Source organism: Felis catus, chromosome A2, assembly GCF_018350175.1.
Source record: "Felis catus isolate Fca126 chromosome A2, F.catus_Fca126_mat1.0, whole genome shotgun sequence".
In the NCBI taxonomy this organism is placed as follows: Eukaryota; Metazoa; Chordata; class Mammalia; order Carnivora; family Felidae; genus Felis; species Felis catus.
In genome coordinates, this window is record NC_058369.1 from 125,642,408 (window position 1) to 125,667,738 (window position 25,331).

The 25,331-nt window shown below is 40.9% G+C and overlaps 1 protein-coding gene and 1 long non-coding RNA gene across 6 annotated transcripts in view; both read right to left on the reverse strand.

Annotated features, from left to right (window-relative positions):
- Positions 1 to 21,673, reverse strand: part of DPY19L1 (dpy-19 like C-mannosyltransferase 1) — a 97,175-nt gene extending 75,502 nt beyond the window's left edge. For 4 of the 5 annotated variants that reach the window (XM_045052596.1, XM_023250497.2, XM_023250496.2 and 1 more), the window contains exons 1-3: positions 21,244 to 21,673; positions 3,104 to 3,128; positions 2,373 to 2,460 (exon numbers count right to left, since the gene is read on the reverse strand). In XM_045052596.1, coding sequence (XP_044908531.1) covers positions 2,373 to 2,460; positions 3,104 to 3,128; positions 21,244 to 21,541 — 411 coding nt within the window. In that variant the 5' untranslated portion in view covers positions 21,542 to 21,673. Of the gene's footprint in view, positions 1 to 2,372; positions 2,461 to 3,103; positions 3,129 to 13,764; positions 13,849 to 21,243 lie in introns of those variants that run through there. The other variant, XM_045052597.1, reaches the window with a different exon arrangement.
- On the reverse strand, positions 13,764 to 15,209 carry LOC123383951. Its single transcript, XR_006594397.1, has 2 exons — positions 15,071 to 15,209; positions 13,764 to 13,880 (listed from the first exon to the last, which is right to left on the reverse strand). It is a non-coding gene; the product is annotated as an uncharacterized LOC123383951 (long non-coding RNA).
- Positions 21,674 to 25,331: the final 3,658 nt, after the last annotated feature.

The following is a 25,331-nucleotide window of genomic DNA, read 5'->3' on the forward strand; positions in this document are numbered from 1 at the left end:
CTCATGATGACAGAGGCAGAGCCTGGAGTGACGGCAATTCCAAAGCTGGCCAAGGAATGCCAAGGATTGCCGGAAACCATGAGAAGCTAGGAAGAGGCAAGGAAGAACTGTCCCACAGAGCCTTCTGACAGAACGTGGCCCTGCCCACACTTTGATTTCACACTTCTAGCCTCCGAAACTGAGAGAATAAATCTCTGCTTTTAAGCCACCTGGTTTATTGTACCCTTGTTATGTTAGCCGTAGAAACCTACTACAACCTATCTTGTTTTATAGGTTTGTTTTGGAATCATGTAAATATCTTACTGAATTACAAAACAAAAATTTTTTAAACCCTAAACATCAAAATAAAGGAATTAACTATCAAGTTGGAAGATTTCAAATAACTGTAAGATACAGTAATTCTACTGTACATCCCTAATGGAATATATCCTGAAGTCAAAAAGAAATGCAAGAAAATCTTAAAATGTTTTCAATAATCATATGTTTAATAATACCTTTGGTACTTTTGTTCCTCAAAAACAAGTAACCTGAAACCAAGATTTCTAAGCTAACAATAAAGATATAAATTTAATACAAAGTAAGTAAAAAAACTCATCCTAAATTTGCATTTTAAAATATGAATATAAGATCATAATTTCTCTTTAAAACATTGGTTCTTAGTTCTGTTTACTAAAAAGGCTTAGGCACAATGGCCAATCTAGTATCAAATACATCTGAACCCAGAACAACACAGGTTTGAACTACGCAGTTCCACTCAGATTTTTTTGGATAAATACAGTATATTTTCTCTTCCTTATGATTTTCTTAATAACATTTTCTTTTTTCTAGCTTACTATATGGGAAGAATATAGTTTATAATACATGTAATATACAAAATATGTGTTAATCAACTGTTCATGCTATTAGTAAGGCTTCCGGTAAACAGTAAGCTATTAATCATTAAATTTGGAAGGAGTCAAAAATTATACGTGGATGTTGGACTGCACGGGGGTCAGGACCTCTAGCCCCCTTGTTGTTCAAAGGTCAACTGTAATAGCAATAAACACCTCTAGCACCAAAACTGTGGTCTCTAACTACCACTTGCTACTGAGAGGAATTGGGGCTCCTTGGAAAACTGGATGACTCCAGGTCTGGAAAGGATACACCTAATAGTACCAGAAAGTATGAAAGCTATAGAAGATTAGCAAGGTCACATCAAAGGGACACAAAATCAATGCAAGGACTCTCATTAGTTAAAGACAGTTTTACAAGTTTACAAAACATGTTAAAATTCATCAGTTCATAATGATTTATTCCAAAAGATGGAACTCCATCAGTTACCAGAAGAAAATGCTAGGAAACCAACTAATTTTTCTAGAAAGTAGTAAATAAAAAGAAAAACGCAAGCATTTATTTGTCTTAGCTGTACAAAGCGTACACCTGAGAATATATAATTAAATAATAAATAAATAAATATTATGGGAAAACTCTTCTTTATAGAAGAATTACAGTTAACAAATGCAGGAAAAAAATAATTAGAATAGATCATCAACATTTGGTAACCTTAATGAATTAACTGATCTAGGCTGATGGCTAGGCTATAATGGAAGGATCAACATGACAATATCTAAACCCACTGATCAATCTTGGCATCACAGAAAGTGAGACAACCAGATATGGTGTGCCTCTTTGTATGATACAGCAAATGTATACCTGCTTATGAAATATTCCTACTGAAACAAACAAACAAACAAAAAAAACAGACAAAAAGAACACCACTGAATCTTCAGTTATCAGGTCTTTCTCAATTATTCAGAAAACTTGGGGCAGTGGAACATAATAAATGACATGAATTACTGTGGGTAATTCTGTTAGATAAATAACCTGGATTCTTCAACAAATAATGAGCAGAACAACAAAAATCAGAAGTGGAATTTATAGATTAAAAGACAAGAGATACATCAACTAAGCGCAATGTGTAGACATTGTCTGAATCCTAATTCAAGCCTACTAACACACCAACTGTAAAAAGGAAAAAAAAAAAAAAAAAAGCCAGTAGGTCACTTAAACACTGACATTTGATAGTATTAAGCAATTGCTGTTTATCGTTTTCAAGTGCGCCAGAAGTATTGTGGGTAACAAAAAATTCCTCTTTTGAGATACATACGAAAGTATTTACAGACGAAATGATACGATGTCTGAGGCTTCCTTTAAAAAGAGATGGCTGTGTGGAGGTGAGGGAATGAAAGAAAGATGGCTGTGTCTCCAGGTGTTGAAGCCACAGGATGGGGCATGGGAGGCGTCTGCTCTTTCTACTTTGGAACATCTTTGAAAATTTCCCTGATAAAAAGCTTCAAGTTTTTAGATTCCTAAAATACCACATGAAAACTAACCATTTCAGTGCGAAAAGCCATCTCCCTTTCCAACGTTGAGAGGTGAGAAAAGTGGCGATCATTTTCAAAGAGGTGTGTTATATGGCTCCTGCAAAAACAAAAGAGTTAACAGAGCAGCAGTGTTGAACTTACGCTAAGTATTATTTCGAAAAGAAACCAAGAGCAAACATAAAAGAATCTAGAAATCTGCACATAATTTTGTAATGAAAGTCAAAGATAACGGTGTCCACATTTGTTTTTCCACTCTGAATGTCTTAACATTTCTACTAAAATTTCTATTAGAAAACACATTCAAATTAGATTTTAAAATTAGAATGAACCAGAATAACAATATTTTAAACTACGTACAATAAAACTATAAATGAACTATAAATGTCATTGGGTTCCCATTTCAGAAATATCTGATTAATGAAATTCATATTTCACTCTATCCAGAAGATTAAAAAAATTAATCTTCCTCTCAACATGAACACTATATTAACGTTAAGTGAAATAGAGCCTCAAATATAACCTCTTCAATAATGGATCTCTTTTTTTTATTAAAAAATTACATTATTCTGACCTTGATTTATCAATTAAACTACTTTTTCAAGCTATTGTGTTGCCTGTAGTAATTAATATATATATATTCATCCTTATCATACTGAAATTTTTTTCTTTATATATATGGGAAATAGCTTTGGTAAGTTGTAATGATCTGCATAAAATACATGAGAAGAAAACAATCTTACCAGTGCAACACTGCTGCAAAGGCAGCTGGAAGAAAAAAGAAATTTAAATTACTATGTTAGCATAAAGAAACGTGTTCACCTTATAGAAAAGCATTGCAAAAATAAGCATGGTAAAATTTGGGACATAAAATGTTGGATTCTTAGCGATTGGGGAAAGAAGAGAGACTCTTTGGAAGAAACCCCAGGGCTATGCTTAAAATCCAACAGCCTGGATTACAAAAGAATTAGGCATGTATCTATAAATTTCATTCATTCACTCACTCAACAAAATGCGGGCCCTTTATTTGCCAAAAACTATCCAAGGAACCCTCACATGGAAACTTCCACAAACAGAACTGCCAGAGGAATAGAAACAACAGTAAGAAATAACTCAAGAATAAAGACATATGGTGACCTCAGGGCGCCGGACTGAGGATGAATAAAATAAGAAACTATCACTTATTGTATATTGCTGCAATATCTGGATTTTTATGATAAATTTTACTATTTTTTAAACAAATTTATCATGAAATATAGTAAAGAAGGAAGGAAGAGGGAGGGCTGTTGACACAAAACAAGCAAACATTTTAGAATCTCTAAAATAAGAGAGTTTTACGGGAGCCCAAGTTAGGACAGATGCCCAAGAAACATGCTCTTCACAGAGAAGTGCTTCAGAGAGTAAACAGTTTTTACAAGGTTATATACTTTTTTACATCTTGTAAAAGCTCAAAAGATTACAGATTAGCATACAGGCAGCAAACGTAAGTTTAATGTCAAGGAATGCAAGTAAGAGCAATGATCGATATCTTAAAGACAAGATGGTTTTCCTTAGGCTACTCATTTACAAAGCAGGTGTATAATGTAGGAGTGGTGGGCCATAAATCAGGTGTTTGTTTTAAACCAAGTTTATGTACAGTCATGCTGACTTAGAAAGAAATCTAAAATAACTTCCCTTATATCTCAGGCCTTTAGAGGTTTTTTGTTTTTGTTTTTTCTCTCATCAGGGCAGGAGGAAGAAAGAAAAGGTAAGGGAGAGAAAATAAGCTAATAATAAAATCAGTCTCATAGGAGAATCAATAGTTGCTTTCTGTCCAAGTACAAAAAACATATTAAGATGAATCCAAACGATACCAATTTTCTTATGCCACAAGATTCACCCTATTGCAGGCTTCTTATTAAATAACTACTAAGGAACTGAACTATAAAATACTCTTAGAAATGAAAACCAAACAGTCTAGATCTTATCGCCTTTTTCTTAAACAAGTATTTACATTTTTAAATATTAAAAAATGCATGTTACCTAGGAGATAGTAATGGTTATAAAAGACAGATTACTCCTTCTGGGTCACTAAAACTGCAAATATTTAACTAGGTTTGTCATTTGACATTTATTATATATATTACTTGGATCTTCCAAAATTTTGATTTTTTCTTGTTGACAAATCTACCATCCATTTCTTTTTTGGTTTCTGCCTTCAAAGACTTCACCTCACCATACATAACACGATTTGGGCTTCATTTTCTCAATAATCTAACTATCATGTTCTGAATAAATCGTTCTCTCACTGAATGTAAATGCCATCTTTAATGTATGGAACACCTTACACCCTTCTACTTTGGGAATCCCTTTGAGATTGTAATTGGAGTTTCATTTATAAATTAATTTGGAAAGAAGCTACACGGTGATGACATGAATCCATATGTATATACCCATAAACATAGTACATACCTTCAATTATTCAACTTGCTTTTCAATTGCCCTTGACAAAAATCCTATCGGTAGAATTAATATAGTAGTTACATAGTTAATTCATATTTCTTAAGTCTCCTTTGTGAGCTTAACATTTTTCTGCTAATATCCACGAAATCTTTTTTATTACACTTTACTGAATATTGTTAATGTACTTATTTTTGAAGTGTAATTATTTTGCCATGTATTTATTTTTGACTCGTACTAAATTATTAATTTTATTACCGTTTTTTTGGTTTATATTCAATTCTCTATTTTGAACAATATTATTTAAAAATAATAATTTTGCGGGGCACCTGGGTGGCTTAGTCCATTAAGCGTCTGACTTCCATTTGGGTCATGATCTCATGGTTCGTGGATTTGAGCCCCACTTCCCACTTCCAGCTCTGTGCTGACAGCTCAGAGCCTGGAGTCTGCTTCAGATTCAGTGTCTCCCTTTCTCTCTGCCCCTCCCCACTTGTGCTCTCTCTCAAAAATAAATGAACATTAAAAAATTTTTTTTAAATAATTTTGCTCATATTTTATAATTTTGCTGTTAGTATCTTCTTCCCACTTGACAATAATAATAGACTTCTAGAACAATACTAAGTAATTCTGGTAAAAGAGGGCATCCTGCCTTCTACTGACTTCACTGGCAGTGCATTTCACATCTGCTTCTAAATTAGCCTCTAACCTTCAGGACTCTGGAGTGATAAATAGGATTTCTCAAGGCAATCACCTCTCTACTTCCTCAGAATACCACAATTCTTCAGGAGAAGAACGGAAGGAAGGAAGGTACCAAGTGGCCTTTGGTGCCTTCCTCTAATTCAATCCCTGAAGCACTAAACTGTTCTTGGAATTTGGGGCATTTGAATGGAGCTCTTTCATAGCCCCCAGGGTCGATTCATAATATGCTCAGTGTTTTCAATTCCTTTGCTCCTTTCAATTTAGTAGTAATAATAATAAAGCAGCTGACATTTTCATTCTTATTACATGCCAGGTACTTTTGAAGTGCTTTACCTAAACCAACCCAGTAGATCCCCACAACTATCCCATGGGGTAGACACCAGTATTTCCCCACTATATAGTGAGAAACTGAGGCTCAGAGAACTGGAGGAACTTGACCAAGGAAACAAAGCAAGTAAACAGAGAAAGGGAAGTTGAAGACAAGAACTTTAACATGAAAGCCATACACTGCCTGGCCTCTTGAGGAGGACTGCGGGGGCAAGGGTAAGACAAAAGCCGGGGCTTCCTTACCTTAAATTATCTTGCTCCCTCCTTTCTTTTTTTTTTTTTCCTTAAGATAAAAGGGGTGGAAAGTTGCAATTTATCTATTGATATATGCAGCATACTTTACAGAAACTACTAATTTTTACATAAAAATGTAGAGTTATGATTTAATTTATTCAAAATTGAAATAAGCTATGTGTGTGTATACATATATTTATATATATACATTTTTTTTCATTTGAAAATGAAAGCCTCAGTAAGGCAGATACTGCCTTGTGAGCATATAATTTAAGCAGAAAGACATAAAATGACAAAAACTTCTGAAGGCACCCCTAAAGAGCTTTTCTTGCATTCTTGCCTACAGAAAAGATTATAAATGATTTTCTCTAAATTTAGTCCAGTGATCATCAACCCTGTCTATATAGTCTTTTGGGAGTGTCACAAAATTGATAATCCCTTTTTTTCCATTTTAATACACATGCTATTTTTTTTTTTTTTGTCATTCTAAGGTACCGTGGTGAATTTAGCATGTTTTTTTTTCTTTTAATCGGAACATTGAAAAAACTCCGAACTTTCAAAAATCCAAGCCGATTCCATAAGAAGAAAAGTGTTCAAGGAAAGGTTTGCTTTGTAATCTAATTCAAAAGATTGCAATCCTATGGCTGAGAATTCTGAAAGGCTCTTATGTTTTGCTGGAAGCACTTAAATTACCAACACTCTGAAGCTAAATTGGACACTCCTTCCACTTTCTGATTAAAGAAATTCTGTACCAGATTATATGTCACATTATATCAATTTTCAGCTTCATGGGATTTGAGAGGCCTAGCCACTTAAAATTGTTCTTCTCCTGTTATTAGAATCTTGTTTAAACAAACTAGAATGTAACTCCCTGAGGGCAGAAACGATGTTTTACTGAGGTTTATACCACAGTACTTACAGGAAGCTGACCACATACTGGAGCACACAGCTCAAATGAAATGTTTGCTGAATTAATGGGTACAACTTGATATAATTAAAGGGGAAACGAAATCATCTAAATCATGTCCACATAATAAGGTTGAATGTACTCTGATTGATGGATACACACACATACACTTGTATGTAAGTAATAGATTTGTTTTTCCAAAAATTGAGTCCCCACTTACTTAGTGCAAATTTGACACCGCCACCAACCTCCCTCTACAACCAGTCAGGTGCCTAAGCTTTTAGTTCCCCTCTCACCTGCAGCACAGCAGCAGGCAGCAGGGGAGGACGAGTGCCCCCAGGTGAGCAGGCGAGGTCCCAGAAGTCCACCCCAGCTCAGTTCCCTTTGACCCCTCTCCTTCTAGCCACAGCTCCCCAAGGTGGCCTTTGTTCTTTTCCTCTGGATTGCTCCACACCAGCAAGTCCAGTGTCTTGGGAAAACGGGGAGGGGACATCCCCTGTCCCCATCCCAATGCCTGGCACACAGTGGTCAGCAGCAGCAGGGAGGGCAGGAGGAAAGGAAAAAGAAATGGGAGAAGGGGCTCTTCCATAGGTTCAGCTCAATCCTCCCTCAATGGCTCCTAAACCCTAATCCCTCTCTGCCCGGCACCCGGCCCCTGCCGGCCCTCACCTCCTCTCCCAGCCTCTTCCCTTCCCCCCAAGTTGCCTCACCCCAGCAGATGACTCAGAAGTCCAGAACCCCTTTATGAATACACCCACCAACCCCCATCAGGATTGCTGCGAAGTAGAACCCTGTGATCTGCATCTTTAAGATACTCAGCTGAGTCTTTTGCACTCTAATGCACAGTCCTTTCCTTTCCTTTTCCACCTCCTCAAGGTGTGAGAGCAAGAACCATGAAGCCAAGGTGGGCTGCCTCTGCCTTTGCTCTCCTGTGCTAACCTGCAGGAGGCTCTCCTGCAGCCAACAGATATTTCTGATCCTGAATATATTATCCCATCCACGTTACATTGTCCCTTACATGTGTACTACGTAACTAGCATTTGACTTAAAACTCAGAGCTACCTTCACAAACTGTCTCATTTGATTCTCACACAGCAGTGGGAGTATTTATTCCTATTTTACAAATGAAAAACTAGGCCTTCAAGAGGTCATTTCCCCCAAAGGCACATAGCTGATAAATGGCAAGAATCACCTGGAGCCAGGGGTTCTAATTCCAAACCTCCCTTTCTTCCCACTGGGAAGGAGCTGCCTCCTCTCCCATTTGTGGGCATTTGCTGACCTCATCTTGTAACAATATTTATATGGAAAAATGTATTCTAAGACCATAATGACTTGCAAAATTTAATACAATTTATTCCTAAATTGAGGTTAATCCATACTTAAAGCATTCTAAAGAGTTTTAGCCTCCCTAACCCTCAAGTGACAAATGACATAAAAAAAGGTTAAGGATGCTCCCCTTAAATCTATTGGACAAGGTTTCCAAATCAACCTTGACAAGTTCTATACTCAATCCTTACTAATCATTTCTTATTGTTCTCAAGGGTCTGTTCAGAGTTTAAGTTTCTTTCCAGAAGGTAAAGCCACCAGTAAATAGTCTGTCTCCTTGTTCCATATCAACAATCCATCCTGGAGAATGAAGTCAATTTCGAAATGTACAGGTTTAAGCATCTCATCCCCTTGTCTGAAAAGTCTCATAACTCCCGAAGCCTCAAACCATGGAGCCCACACTCCGGTCTGTTTTCACTTGATTCCCACAAGCCTTTCATGCGCGCTGCACTGGGCAACAGTCCCCTAAAATACCAAGTGTTTCATGATGCTATGCTTTTGCTTCTGTCTGTAAACTCCTACTTTATCCTTCAAATCACAGGAATTCAAATGTGGCATTTTGTGAAGCTGATCCTGCCATCCTAGCTAAAATACCTTTATTACAGCACCTAAATAGCTAGTCATGCACACGCCAGTTTCCTCTGCTAGAATGGAAAGGCCTTGAAGCTGAGCTTGTGTTTAATTCCTCTTAATATCTACATGTCCTAGCATGACACCTGGCACCTCACTGGGTTGAACTGTTAAATGACAATCACCATGTAAGAGAAATTAAAGAATGCACCCCATTAAATAAAAACCTAAATACCTAAAGACAATATCTAAGCATTCCAAACTGTTCAAAGGGTTCCCATTACATGAAGGCCTATATATTACAATAAAATTAATATATTGGAAGAAATCATATTTTCAGTCTATAGTACCTATAATGAAACAGAGGCCAGTTTCTGTGTAATCAAGTAACAAGTGAAAAGACATTTTGTAGGATCCAGTTTAAGAAAAACAGTTGTTATACCATAAGCTCAGCTCCTGCCTTCTTTCTAGCACCTAGATTTTTGAGAATTATAAGTGCTTTAAAGTCAACAAGTATCTAAATGCCTACTAGATGCACAACACATTTTCCTAGAAACCAACAACACTAAAGAAATATTATCTAACATCAGGGGCACCTGGGTGGCTCAGTGGGTTAAGCATCTGACTTTAGCTCAGGTCATGATCTTAGTCTGTGAGTTCAAGCCCCCATGTCAGGCTCTGTGCTGACAGCTCAGAGCCTGGAGCCTGCTTCAGATTCTATGTCTCCCTCTCTCTCTGCCCCTCTCCCTGCTCGCACTCTGTCTCTCTCTCAAAATAAAATAAAGACATAAAAAAATTTTTTTAAAGAAACATTATCCAACATCAAAAATAAAATATTTGAGAGATATGATTTAGGTACACACGCAATATAATGAGAGAACACATTAGGCACTCAACAAAGGGCACAAAGTCTACAAACTGTAAAAAAAAATCTGAGAAGGCAGATCAGTAATGACTTTCTCAGGGCAAGGTCTATCAAAGGGGGGTGGGAGGGAGGGACAGGGCTCAGGACAGGAGTACAACTTAGGTAGGGATTTCTGGTGGACAGCCAGAAAAGAAGACAGCTACAGTAAAGCTGTAGGTGGACTGGGCTCGAACATGAAAAAGAAGTTGCATCACTGATACATAGTACAGAAGACAAATTATAATGGCAATAACAAGACAATATTCACTGAGGGCCCACTCACTATATGCATAGTGTGTCAGGCTCTCAGAGCTCCACTGAACACCAGGAAAGGAGTTTGACAAAGCTTCTCAGCCAATGGGGCCTGGAGTGCTAAGGATGGCAGCACCAGAGTCCCGGGGGGCCAGTAACCTCCAGGTTTTGAAGAGAGCACTCACCCACCCCACGCCACACAAATATTATCATTTCCTACGTGTGCCATGACATGAAAAAGGTTGGAAAGCACTGAGCCACTAAAGAAAAGAAAGTTTCAGAGAATCTATCCTAATACAGTAATATGAAGTCACAGTGGTCTAAACCCTGGGATTGCATTAGAATCATCCCTGGCACTAAATAAAACTGGAGATACTTGAGTATTAATCCAGAACCCCTAAATCTGAAACTCTAGGGATTTTTTTTTTTAATTCACAAGGGATTCTGATGTACAGTCAAGGCTAATTATCACTGGCACAAAAATGACTGGAATAGAGTGTAGGTAGTTGTCCACAAAATGTAACCTGAGAAATGGTTCTCTGTATTCCAAGTGCCCTCCAGCAGTAATTGTATCACCTGAGAGCTCCCTAGAAATGCAGACTCTCAGGTCCCATCCCGGAATCCCGGGCTCCAAATCTACATTTTAACAAGACCCCTCAGATGACTTGTAAGCACTTTTAAGGACAATGTGCCAACACTGACAGCACAGTGGAGTCACCTGGGAGGTTTGAATGTGCTAGGTTTGGCACTGAGGGTGATTCTAATACGCAACTAGGATTGAAAATATTAACCTAGGAGGGGCATGTTAAGATTACATTCTCAAAGACCCTAATTCAATCTCTCTCACTTGGAGGGCTTGGAAATCTACACTTTTAGCAATTTTTATTAGGAAAAGGCAAATATTAATTCAAATGATACTCTGATAGAAAAACTCAAAATCCTGATAGCAGAAAACAATGATTAAGGAAGGGAAAGAACTAAAATTGAAAATAAAATCCTTTTTTTTAACCTCTCTTGGCAAGAACGTCACTCCTAAAAAGAAAGAGTCCCTGGATTTTATATGACTTATAAGTTATTTAGTCTAAGTCTCATTTTTCCCAGATGTTAATAAGTGGTTTTTACTTGGTCATCTCTATTCCTCACACTTAATGACCTCATATAGCCACAACAATTACCACTAATACATCGGACTTCACATTCTCCAAGTTGCTTCCCTGGTTATTTTCTGTTTTTGTTTTCATCTTCCTGCTCCCCAAACTAAAAGTCTTTGTAGGTTTGGTCCTTTTATTGTTTTCTTCTCTGAATGGAGAAAAAAAGGAATGCACTCAATGTATTAATAGAGATACTCAGTCTTAAGAACCAGGACCCCTTTAAAATTCAGGCATGATTTGAAGACACTACTAGTAAGATCTAGAATTCAGTGATCTATGTGATGATGGCTGCAAGGCTGACTTTAGATCATTTGAATCTCCTGCATATATTTGGCATTGAGCAAAACAGTACATTACAACAGGAAAAAATTAGGAGGCTCTCAATTACAATGACAATGTCTAACATCTGTTTATCAGTTGCAGATTACAAAACACTTTCACACATTAAGGGAAAAGAACCATGAGTCCTTATGAGTCAAATATGGCTCTTATCTTCCCATGAGGTGCAAGGTCACATGACTGGGATGCACCAAGGCCTGGAGGAAAAGCCTGGATTTTGGGACTCTGGCCACTGATGTCTTTGTGACTGGAAGCTCAGGCATGAAAATGTTTAATAAGCACATTTAACCAAAAGAATGCATTCAAATGTGGGAGGAGATGCTTTAGAAATAATACAAAAATCAAGGACAAAGGCTTATTTTAAGGTGAATATATGAAAACAGAGCACAGAAAATATATATCACCATCCTCAAAGAGAATATAATTAGGCTATTCTAAACAGAGAAATATACAAAATAAATGTTCACGTCTTTAAATATTTACATATATACATATATTAAAGTAGGGAATACTTAATAGAACAATTACCCAGCATATGGGCTTTTAAAGCAATCAATTCTAACTTCCTTTAAAAATCTTATTCTCAGATAATATGAATACAAATATTTCTAACTCAAACAGTTACCTACATTAATCATTTTCATAAAGTAACTTTCTCCTTATTGAAAAAAGGCATTTCAGTGTTTTAGGTAGCTAAATAAATACAGACCCAAAATAATATGCTGGCCCATTTAATGTTTCTGAGCAATCATAGAAAAACTGTTAAAACTTTAGTAAACCTAATGTGAAAAGTGTAGATGCTGCATCTCTTCATTAGAGGGGGAAAGAAAATCCACACGTGCACAATATAAACCCAGACCCATCACACGAAGCAAAAGATTTTAGCAAGTTTATTAATCAATAAGCCATTCCAATCTTTAGATTATAGATTCCATCCCCCAAACTGCAAACTGCCCTTGGATATCACAAAGCGTACTTTATTCTTTAAATGGTTAAGAAAACCACAATACCACTGATTACTACTCTGTTTTTATACTAATGCCAAACACCCAACCAACACAATAAAAAATAATCCACAATTTAATCATCTTCAAAAATAGTTAAGCACAAACAAAATGGAAACTAACAAGTTGACCATAAGGATAGAAGAGAGTGACTCCCCCAAATAAGCAGAAGCCAGCAAAGGAGTGTTCTTGCCAAAAGAGTTATCAGGTCATTTTCCCATTAATGTATCTTTGACAGCTGCCTTAAACTATAGATCTGAAACCTACAATTTGACAGATGTGCTTAACAAACCAAGAGACCTTAACTTCAGTCTCAAACTTCCCCCTGTGAACTCACTAATGATGTCAGGCCATTCACCTGGCCTACTTTACTTTCTTCACACGTAAAATTCCAGTAACCAACCTTTCAGTCTGGATTTCTTATGATATTTCCATGGAGATCAAAGAGGACAAAAGAATGAGAAATGAGGTCTTATTAAAAAAAAAAAAACCTTTAAATGTGGTGGAAAACAGTAGCACTGTGCCAGTTATATAAGTACTTTATGATGATTATTAAAATGTGGAGAGGGGCACCTGGGTGGTTCAGTCAGGTAAGCATCTGACTTTGACTCAGGTCGTGATCTCACTGTTCATGAGTTTGAGCTCCACATCAGGCTCTGTGCTGGAAGGTCAGAGCCTGAAGCCTGCTTAGGATTCTCTCTCTCTCTCTCTCTCTCTCTCTCTCTCTCTCTCTCTCTCTCTCTCTCTCTCCCTCCCTCCCTCCCTCCCTCCCCCACTTGTACTGTCTCTCCCTCTCAAAAATAAATAAAACATTAAAAAATTTTTTTTTAATGTGGAGAAAAGATTCTGAGATTTGACAATAGCAGCACTGAAAAGCTGCATTACAAAAAACTAGTGATTACTGTTAGGAACTAATAGACAAATTCAACGCAGAGCAATAGCATTTGGGGCAAATTTGAGTTGAGCTGTATAAAAATAATGACTAAAGCCTCACTCTTCTGAATTACAACAATCTCAAGTTAAAAATTTGTCAAAGTAATTGGCCAAGTAATTTATAAACTTTGTTTAAGATATAGTTGGTACTACCATAAACTAGAAGATAAAATCACCCCATCCTTAGTACAATGAATCACACTGAACTCCTGTGATTTTGGTGACTAGGTTATTATGTTAACATTTGCTACAAGAAGTTAAAATTACAAAATGCTGTCCAAGCGTTGATCATGTGTGGTGACAGTAGTGAAAAACATACCTGACAATCGGTTACTCCGGAAAGGAAGTCAAACATGAAGGAATATGCCAGACAAACGTGAAGATATGCGTGTGAGCTGTTAATTTAAATGTATTCAGGGAGGAAAAAGGACAATGCTGAGAAAATAAAAAGTAGTATGAAAACAAAAAAGAGAAAAGTTACAACAGTTGTAGATTTATGTACTCTACAAATCAATACTTCCACTTTTAAATTTATTCCTATTCAATGATTCTTGAATTGTGAAAGATCATCCATGAAGAATTGATCTTTCCCATGAAACTGCCTTTTACAGAATTAAACAGCAGCATAAAGGTCGTGACCTAGAAATAGATGTAATTTTTACTAACTCTGAGGACAAATACTCATTAGAATGGTAACTAAAGAAAACTAGCAGACTCCTTCCTGGAAGAGTAATGTTCCGATGGTTTGGGTAAAGTACAATCCGATGGCAAAAGATAAACTAACGACACAAGAATTTAGAACTAAACATACAAAGTACGCAGCCTAAAGCTGGCCTGCTTAGAAACATGCACACAGGCTTATAGGTCTCTATGATAATGTAAGTATCTCATTAACATAAATTTTAAGACACATTAATACAGCCTAACAGGCTAAGCATATAAAACTTATAAAAATGGCCACAGTTCAAATTTATCAACATGCAAATATGCATATGTGTATAATAAAATTTTATCTGCTTTCAGTAATGATGCCATACTGTGGGCCAAGACTCAATCACATATTGGTAATGTCTCTTTATACTTACACAATCTAAACTCATCACATTTGTTAATTTGAGCACACACAAATATAACATACTCAGAACCCCTCCAATTGTGTATTTTAATAAAAAAAAATATGTTTAAGTGATTATGACTGTTGTTTAGAGTTAACCAGAGTCTATTTCAGAAAGAAAAAACTGGTTTTAAACATTGAAGAAACCCTTTAAATCCCAAATTTCCATCTTATTCACTGGCTTTCTAAGGAAATGTACTGGCCCAACATCTATGTATTAACACATCCTCAGAGCTGATGCTCAGTTGTGGCTAAGCGTTTGCTTGACAGCCATCCCACCAAGATGGCCCGTGGTCCCTGTGCCTCACAGCTCCTCAGCTTTTCTCATCCTTTATGCCACCCGAATACGCTCTCTTTCCACTTCCTGTCCCCGTACCTCCACGCATGATCCCTCTCTGCTTTATTTCCCCTGAAGGAAGAAACAAGAAAGCTAACACTTAATTGAGCAGTAAATGTTGCCATTTCTCTGAACAGAGTCCTGGGGCTTCATTTCTTCTTTTGCTATACTCACCCTGGAGAAGATGAAATACAGCAGAGCAGTTAAGAGCTCGAACTCTGAAGCCACATTGCCTGGATTCAAATCCTGAGCCTTCCACATTCTAGAGATGGTCTTGGGCAAGTTATTTAACAGCTGTGTGCCTCAGATCCCCTGTCTGATAAAACAGGTATGGCAATCACAGTGTCATGGTCAGGCCTGAGTTAGCAGTGAATTGAGTCTAAGATAAATGAGTTTATCTAAAGCACTTAGAACTATGTCTGGCACAGAGTAAACCCCATTTCAGTAAAAGGTGTTATTATTAATTCCCATTAATTTGGGAATTAACACCCATTTGCTGGTGATGTCCTATTTTGTTTCCATTCTGACATCTTCTCTTATGTCCCACTGCCTGCTTGACATTTCTACTTGGACATCTCACAAATATTGCAACGGAAACACGTCCAGGATAGAATTCCAATCTTTTCCCTCAAACCCAGCCCCTCACCATGCCCCTAGTCTTCACGATCTCAGTGAATGCACCCTATATCCCCAGCTACAGCAGCCAAAACTGAGAAATTATTCCTAGCCCTTCCCTTTTCCTCAATCCAAGCCCAATTCACCAGCAAACCCTCCCATTTCTCTCTCCAAAGCAGATCTCAAATCTATCCCCTTCATCATGACCAACAACTCTCTTGCCGGAGTCCTGCCAGAGCCTCCCCACTGGCTGCTCCCAGCTCTGCCCTTGTGCTCCACAGCCCATTTTCCCAAGTGTAGATTTCCCAAAATAAAATTTAAGTCACGTTACTCTCCTGTTTAATACTCCTCAGTGGCTTCCCGTCATGCTAGGAATAAAATCCCAACTCCTTAAGGAGCTCTGGTTTGTGGCCTTCTCATGTTGAACAGGCTAAGCTCTGGCCTACCTCAGCACATGTCGTGTGCCATATCCACAATGCCCCTTCTTCTCCGGACAGTATGTACCTTCTCACCTGCAGGTCTTGCCTCTAAGGCCAACTCCCCCAAAATTTTTCTGACCCTAAAGTGGGTCTCTCCTGTTTTTTCTATCTTAGCCCTTTTTCTTTCCTCCACTGGACTTACTACAATGTACTATTATTCTTATTTGTTCCCGGCCCTTTTAGAATGGAGTTCCTTGGAGACAGGGGCTACATACAGCTTGTCTTGTCCTCCCTCTTATCCCCCAAAGCTAGCATCAGCTGTAGTAGGCATTCAGTAATTGGTAAATGTGAATAGAGCTGCTGTTACAGACATTATTTATTCTTTACCATAACCGTGTGGGGCATTTATCCTCATTTTATTTATTTTTTATTTTAAAGTGTATTCATTTTGAAAAAGCATGAGTTGGGGAGGGGCAGAGAGAGAGAGAATCCCACTGACAGCGTGGAGCCCAACACAGGGCTGGAACCCATGAACTATGAGATCATGACCTGAGCCGAAGTTGGATGCTTAACTGACAAAGCCACCCAGGCACCTCATATAATCCCCATTTTAAAGATGAAGCAAGCAAGAGTCAGAGATATTTAGGGATCTATAACTTTTAAGTGTAGAAACAAGACTCAAATGCAGGTCAGTATTGAGATGCCTGTGCTATTTCAAACACACCACACTGCCTCCTACCCAGTCCTATGGCTAACACCTAGCCTCAATCTTCTGCCTCCACCCACTTTCTTACCCCTTCTGCCCCTAAAAAGCCATATTTCTTTCCTATTATATGGGCTTTCACACTCCCATAAATTGTGGAGAACAAAAGCATTTTTGCTTCCCAAAGGACATTTGCCAATATATGCAGACATTTTGGTTGTCACAATGGGGGATGTGCTACTGACGTCGAATAGGTAGAGGCCAGGGATGCTGCTGAACATCCCACCATGCACAGGACAGCAGCCCCTCCCCACCCCCCAGCAAAGAATTATCCAACCCAACATGTCATCACATTGTGGTTGAGAGGCCTTGCCAACACAGAACCAGCTTTCAGCAAGGGTGCGGTTGCCCCTGACCCTAGGAACCAGGCAGGTATGTTAACGAACCAAGCAGGACAGATGAAAGAGGGAAAAAAGTAGTTTTCAGTATCTTTCTCTTCCATATTCAGGTTACAAATTTATTATGTTTTGTAAATGGCATCTTGCCTTGCAGTCTTTCACCACAGGCATGCTCTATTTGCATGTTTAACATGTATATTCTTCACTTCCACAAAGGATAGCACCCCTTCCATTTCTCCTTGAAACACACAGCCCTCTCCAACTATGCTTTTTTCTTCCCTCTTCTGATAATAGACATGGGTACAAGAAACACATCACTCTTCTCTCAACTCTAATTAATATAACAGCCATATCAGTTGATGAATGGCAACTCACAGCCCCAGTTTTGAGAAAACAATAGACTAGGAGAAACGTGGGCAAATTGGACTGTGTGTCCCCGCCTAAAAGAGGGGAGGTGAGAACCACTTAGTACTAGGGGATCGCTGCCATGGAGGAATTACAGCCCCGTGATGCTAGACAAGCTGCTTCTACGGAGAGGCAGGACATCGGACTTAAAAATTACTGACATTTCCCTCCACCTCACCCCATCCCCAGATTTTGATTTAATTGGTCAGATGTGTGGCTTGGCTATTAGGATTTCTTGAAGCTTCCAGATGACTCTAGTCCAGTATTGCTAAGATTGAGAGCCACTAGTCTAGTCCAGGCTTCCCATTTTTACATGTACTTACAAACTGAGGCTCGGAGAAGCTAAGTGCTTTGCTCAGGTACCCAACTAGTTTGAAATAGGTAAAAAAAAATCAGAAAACAGTTCTTCTAAGGCAATGTTTTCACTGTAGGTTTTTCTAGTGTTATACACTAGACCATAAAACTCAACAGTTTATAAAATGGCATTGTTTTAAAAGGGACAGAATAGAAAATCAGAGTATACAGTATATTACAGAAGTAAGATTGTTAACATGACACTTGTTTTAAAGCATATGCACATATTTGCTGGTCAGACTTCATTTGCCTATCTAAATCCATTCTTCTCCCTTCTCTGCCTAGTTCCCAGCCCTACAGAATGATTCAGTTGGGTCCCTTGCCCGAGGGGTTCCAGTTGGTCAGCCAGTGAGAGGCATGAGTGGGGAAAGTAGAAGGTTGGAGAAGAGTATGGGGTCACTCCTCTTGGGGGGAGATCCTGCTCCTACATCACAGCTCTCCTTGGGTTCAGCTCCTGATGAAGCTCCCCTTCCCCCATCAGGCCCAGACATGGTAGCACTTTCTCACTGCTGACAGCCTGGGTGTTTCGATGCCCTCTGTGGGTTCCACAAAACTGCTCACTTTTGAAAACAGTCCGTTTATTAAATCTGTTTCCTGCCAGGACGCTGACAAACCTAAACAGAATAACAGACAGAAATGTGCACAAACGTACTGGGTTGCACTTTCAGAAGTGTGAGCAGGTTTAATGTAAATTGTATTGCCTACTGTGGGTTATGGTCAAAAAAGATGGAGAAACACCATCATGGTTCTTCTTACTATACCACTGTTGCCACTGGCTGATATAGGGAGCTACTGGACTGATACTTCTAAGAACACACATTTGAAAAATATTTCTTTTGGGGCACCTGGGTGGCTCAGTCGGTTAAGCGTCCGACTTCACCCGGGTCACGATCTCACGGTCCGTGAGTTCGAGCCCCGCATCAGGCTCTGGGCTGATGGCTCAGAGCCTGGAGCCTGCTTCCGATTCTGTGTCTCCCTCTTTCCCTGCCCTTCCCCCGTTCATGCTCTGTCTCTCTCTGTCTCAAAAATAAATAAACGTTAAAAAAAAATTAAAAAAAAATATTTCTTTTTATGACTGTTACCACTAAATAAATAGTAAATGATATCCAAAAAAGAAAAAGAAAAACACATGTTTGTTGAATAGATGTTTGCAACAGTGATTAACACTGCCCAACAGTGGAAAGGGCCCCCGTGGTACATAGTGAGTCCATCAGTGCTTAGCATATATGGAGGAGATGCAAGAAACAGAACTGAGAATCTCCAGTCAGTTTCTAACTTTTAAAAATGTATGCTTCTATCAGGGAGGTTCAAGTTGTAAAATTTCTTCCCAAAACATAAATGAACCATTTTTGTCATAGCAAAATCCCATACTGTAAACCTGTACAGTGTCAGCTCAATTCTCACTCATTCTGTGAAGGGCAAGAAGGAAGGGACTGAGGAGGCTTCAAAAATGTCTAAACTCTGCTCCTTCTTGCAGGATCCAAAGGAACAGGGCCAGAGGAAGAACCAAACAACCTACATCCCATTCTCCAGAATCACCTCTCAGGCTGTCCCGTGGCCTCTTTTAAGTGGTTAGCAGGGACAGAAAATCATCCAACCTCCATACATCTGATGACCAGTACACCCAAAAATAAGGGACAGCTCCTTCACTGTACCTCTTTTCAATGCCCAAAGGGGTAAGTCAGGTAAAGTGCCACACTGCTCTATTAATACAAAACTGTATTTAGGTAGAAACATTAAATATAATGCTCATGAAATCCAAATATAAGGTATCCAATAAAAGGAGATTCAAAGTAAATGCAATAACAAGAAAAGAAAATGGCAAGATATTATATTATTCTATGGTTGTTACTGTAACCTCTGAAAAAGAAGTGTTGTCATTCCATATTTCACTACAAAGTGGTTTATGTTTATACTAGGCATTCGACAAAAATGCAACTTCATTCTGTCACCAGATCTCAAGTCAGTATTATGCATGTGCTTTTATAATAGCAACTAAAACTTGTTAAAGGCTTTAGACACAAAGTGCCTTCCCACATATTAGCCACCCCTTTTAGTTCTACTCCTCAGAGTAAGTAGGGCAGGTGATAATCCCATGTCACAGAGAAGGAAGGGCTCACAAAGGAAATAACTTGAAACTTAAACCAAACTTAACCACTCTGAACAGGATTTGGAGCCTGTTCTCATCCATTGTACCATGCTGCCTCCCCAAGGTGAACTTATCTAACCTGCATACTGGCAAGGTTTTTTTCAAGCTCCCTACTAAAAAGGGGAGGAATATACTGAAAATACTGATTTTTTCGAGGCTTGAATCTACAGTATATAAAAGTACTCTAATAACAATATCAACCTGAGACCATTAAAACACACAAACACACACACACACACACACACACACACACACACACGGTGATGACTCTGGTTTTTTATGATTGAGTGGCTTCTTCTAGTGGTAGATGTTATCTCAGGGGAAGCTGATTGTTGTGTCCTATTCCTTCACCTATATTGAAATCCAAATTCTTTTGGGTCACTAAGGGAATTTGAAAGGATAGCAAAGAATAAATCACCAACAGTTAAATAATGCAGTAGCCAAAATCCATTAATGTATTATATAGGAAAGGCGGTGTTACAGCATTTTCCATTTTCCAAGCACTGGTTTGGAAAAATTAGGCCCATTATCCAAACTGCTAATAATCTGCCTTATGAGAATGTCAATCAGGAAACAAAGAAAACCTGAAGTCTGTCCACAACCTGTGACTGTTTGAACTTTATTTGTTCAGCACATCGCTGCATATCACCCATTTGGTGCATGGTAGCGGGAACGGAGGGGAGCCCTCCACACCAAACGTTCCCAGGTCAGCAGAGAGGATTAAGGCTCCAGTGCCCAAAACACAACACAACCTGGAAAGTGACGTGCTGCGGGGAATCACAAAGTGCCACCGGCGGTGTCTGCGGCCAAGAAGAAAAAAAGCACTCTAAAATTCAATTATAAGTTTAGCAACTTTCTAGGATAGGGAACGAGCTTCTACTTTGAGCAGCACGGAATCGCTTCCAACCCAAAGCAAACCATCCTCCGGGCAGGGGCCGAGATAACGGGAAGGCGGCCGGTCCGCGCCAATCAGCAGAGCCCAAGTCTCGTTAGCGCAGACCTGTCAGTTCGCAGCCAGGCCGGGCAGCTGTTGATCTCGGGGCCATTTTTTTTTTTTTTTTTTTTTTTTTTTTAAACAGAGAGTGCGGACTGGAAGGGAGCGAGGAAGGCTGAGCAAGGAGGAGGGGGAGGGGAGGAGGAGGTGAGGACGTCCCAGGAAAAGTCGGAGAAGGCTGCAAACTGACGGGGACAGGGCGGCGGGGCTCCGCGGCGCGGAAGTGGGAGGGGAATACAGGGGAGGGGGAGAGGGGCCCGCGCCTCAAAGTTCCGCGTCCCGGCGGCGCCCGCGCTTTGGGGCTGCTCACCTAGCAGGAGCGTGGTCCAGGTCCGGCCGCGCCCCGCGCGCCGCAGGCCCAGCGCCCCACGCAGCCCGGCCGCCAGGCGCCCCCCGAGCCCGCCTCCGGCGGGCGGCGCGGCGGGCTCGGCGCGGGGCCCCTTCCTGCCCGCGGCGCCCTTGCGCCCGGGGGACCGGGGCGCGCGCTCGGGCCCGGGCTCCCCGGCGCCGGCGTCCGGCGCCCCCCTCAGCGGCGACTGAGAGGCGCGGGGCGGCTGGGGCGGCTTGGGGGCCGCCTCCCGGTGCTTGTTCCGCGCCTGCAGGACCATCTTGGCATAGTCGCTCCCGCTCGCTGCGCGCGCCCGAACGGCGGCCGGGGAACGGCGGGCTGGCGGGGCGGCACGGGCGCCGCTCACTCTCCGGCGGGCAGGCGGGCGGAGGGCGGGCCGTTCCCTCCCCGCGGGCCGGGAGGCGGGGAGAGCAGCAAGGCCGGGCGGCGGCTGCTTGCTTTGGCGGTGCGGCCGGGAGGCGGCGCCGGACTCGCGCTCCTGCCGCCGTTGCCGCCGCTCCGGTTGTCACGGCGACCGCGGAACGCCGGGGGGCGGGGGCGGGGACACCCTGTGAGCGGCCGCGGCCCCGCCCCCGCCGCCCCTCCGCCTCTCCGCGCCGGACGCGCGCTCCCGGCCGGCCAGCGCGCACGCGCGGACTTCCGGCGCGGAAGGGGAGCCGACCCCGCCGCGGCCCCGGGACCCCCGCCCTGCTGGTGGCCCGCGTCGGGCTCTGTTGGAGCGAGGGTGGTGCTCTCCTTCCGGGAGCAGCCGTCCCTCCCTCTGGGAGTGGTTGGGAAGAAGGAAGGGCCTTTTCGGGGCGGGAGCCTCTGGCGAAGTTTCGGACCCGATTAAGGGTGCGCGTGGAGCCCAAAGAAGCCCGCGTGGCCCAGGCGGCTGGTCGCGGGGGTGGGCTGGGCGGGGGAGGAGCGCTTGGGAACGACCAAGGGGGGCGCTGTGCACGCGCTGTGCAGGCGCGGTGGCCCCGCCGCTGGAAAGCGAGGGGATAAAAGTCAAGCTGCGGTTTCACACTGACTCCACTGTGTGTGGCTTCGCATCTGGGAATGCTGCCCAGTGCACCTCCCTCCGCCGATGCGACCAGCGGTGCAACTCGACTTAAAATGGCAGCAAAGTATCTCAGGGGGAGTGATAAGCGTCGAGGCACAAGTGTGTGCCTGACGTTACAACCGTAAACTGAAAACCAGGGGGGGAGCCCAGGCTGGAAGGTGACAAAATTGAACGGCCCGAGAAGGAAAGATTATCAACAAGTATGTTCTGTTAGTTTCAAGTGCTGCAACCTTGTGACTTAGAGAAACTTTATTTGCTGATAAAAGACAAAACTTTAGTCAAGAACGTATTTTCTTTCACGTAGCAGCGGAAAGCGGGAGTAAAGGAATTAAAACGAAGCAAAACCCAGTTATCCCTCCTCCTCCACCCCACCGCTCTCCTGAATTCTGTGCACAAAGCTCTACAGCTGTATGGTTAACTGGCAGGTCCCCTTCCTCGCGGTGTCCAGTGGGCTTGTTCCAAAAAGTTGTCCTTAAGTCCCAATTTTGTAAATCGTATCATATCATTTGTAAGTCATGTAAATCATATCATTTATCTCTATTGTAATTACAGAGGCTTCATGAGACTATGGATCCTCACCGTGAAGTTTCTCCATTGAGCGATGTCTTTATTAGGGAAGTTAATACATGCATACATTCACTGTTAGGCCTCTTTAAGAGACAATGAATTCTTTTGTAAGGGGAAAAAAACGTCATGCTAATTGATAATCCCTCATACTCTATATTTTGTGAATTAGGATTTTCAGCTGTTGTTTTTATTGGCGCAGGGCACAACTATTTTTAGGCACTAGTTTTCAAAAAACAAAAGGATAGCAGGGAATGCTTGAATTCTAAAACAATGTGTCAGATGGATCCAGTGTTGCCCTCTTGGATTAATTTTTAAATTATTACCGATTAGATTAAAAGAAACCTAACTCAGGGGGCCTGGGTGGCTCAGTTAATTGAGCATCTGACTTCAGCTGAGGTCATGATCTTATGGTTGGTGAGTTTGGTGAGTTCAAGGCCCACATTGGGCTCCCTGCTGTCAGTGCAGAGCCTGCATTGGATCCTCTGTCTCCCCTCTCTCTGCCCCTCCCTTGCACTCTCTCAAAAATAAACGAAAGAAAGAGAGAGAGAGAGAGAGAGAGAGAGAGAGAGAGAGAGAGAAAGAAAGAAAGAAAGAAAGAAAGAGAAAGAAAGAGGGACCTAACTCAATGTCTGTTAAAGGTAATACAAATAATTCATTGACCGATTTTTGTTTAAATGATTGGAAAAACACATGGAATACGAGGTTCAGTATTTCAACTACTGGATTGCTTGTCTGTCTCCTCTGATACATGGGAGGCTGGATTCAGGAACTGTATCCCTTTAACTGGTACCATTTCACCGGAGAAAATACTTGTTGAATGAATGAGTAAATGAATGCAGGAAATGACATAATCAAATAATTCAAAACCTTGTGTTCTGTAGTGCACTTGAAAGTCACCTTATTGCAGCCCTCTCCCACAGTCTCAACTTTCGAGAGGACAATCTTTTCTATTCAATTTCATATTGTCCCACAGAGCCTAACCCAGAACCTGGCTATGGAAGTTTTTTTAATCGAAGGAGAGACACCTATATTTAAGACACACCCAGTAGGTTTTTATAAACTCCACCAGTGCCGATGAGAGCTCTTCTTTGTTTGGAGACCAAGTAAAGAATCCCAGCAAGGGGCAGTATGGAGTATTGGGCAAAAAAACATGGTGACTTTAGGCCCAGGTACCAGCCTTTGCTCTGACGTGTGCCAGCCCTGTGACCTTGGCCAATTTACTAGACCTTCTTCAGTTTTGGTTGCCTCATCCCTAAAATGGGAGTGATAAAAAATATCTACCCTTCAGGTTTGTAAAAATTAAATACAATGTATATAACTTACTTCCATCAGAGTAATTTCTCAAAGAATGTTCAAATCAGTGGCCAGTATGTAAGGAGGATGGCAGGTCCTCTGTCCTCCCAGAGCCTAAGGCCGACAGTCTCCAATGGGTATGAAGATGCAGGGGAGAAGAGCACAGAAAAACAAGGACAGCTGTATGCTCTCTGGACCAGTCCTACACTGGGTGGGATTCAAGCTTCTCAACTATCTGAGAAGTTGACCTCCCCTGAGTTTTCCTGCTTCACACACATGCTTTACAAATGATGCCCATGGGTGGGTCATTAAGCCTGGATAAAATAATAGGCATCTCCTCTTGACCCTCTTCCCCCCCATCCCAACCTCCCCCCACCCCGAGAAGCATATTTCACACGAGATGGGTGGTGGAACAGAAACTAGAACAGTCATGGAAGGTTACATGCCAGATTTCATTGTGCATTTATCGCTGTGACATTCACAAGAACCGGGAATGCATTTTATTCATATCTGTATCTTTAGGCCAGTGCCTGCCACACAGTGGTGGATGCTTAAAAAAAAAAAAAAAAAAAAAAAAGACAAACTGAAAGCTGCATTTTAAAAACTGTTGTGCACAGATGATCCAATGAATCAATTCAAGATTATAATGAATATGGATTAAGCATTATAGTTAGTAGCCACCTTTAATGTGCTTTTCAAGAGTTACAGATGCACCAGGAAGGTACTTCCTTATGTGACATTGTAGAAATACTGGGCCAAGGCAGACAGATTACAGACACAGAAACCCAACAGAACAACCACTCATTGGGTTTGGTCCCCAGGGTGCAAACCCAATCCTTTCCCTCACTAAAAGCTATGCTTTGGACGTTTGAAATAAAAACTTTTAATTAAAAAAAATTTTTTTTTAACCTTGGGTACAGAGACAGGAGGTTAAAGAGGGGAAGTGAGCATAAAATAATAAAGGAAGGCAAGTAAATGCGCCAAAATAAAGCTTAGCTACATTAAGCAACCAAGGAAACATTGTTAAATGGGTGCTGAAAAGCAAAATTTGGTCAAGAGAAGACTATGTTAGGAACCAATTTCCTTGTTTCTCTACACTGGCATTTTATTTATTTTTTCAACGTTTATTTATTTTTGGGACAGA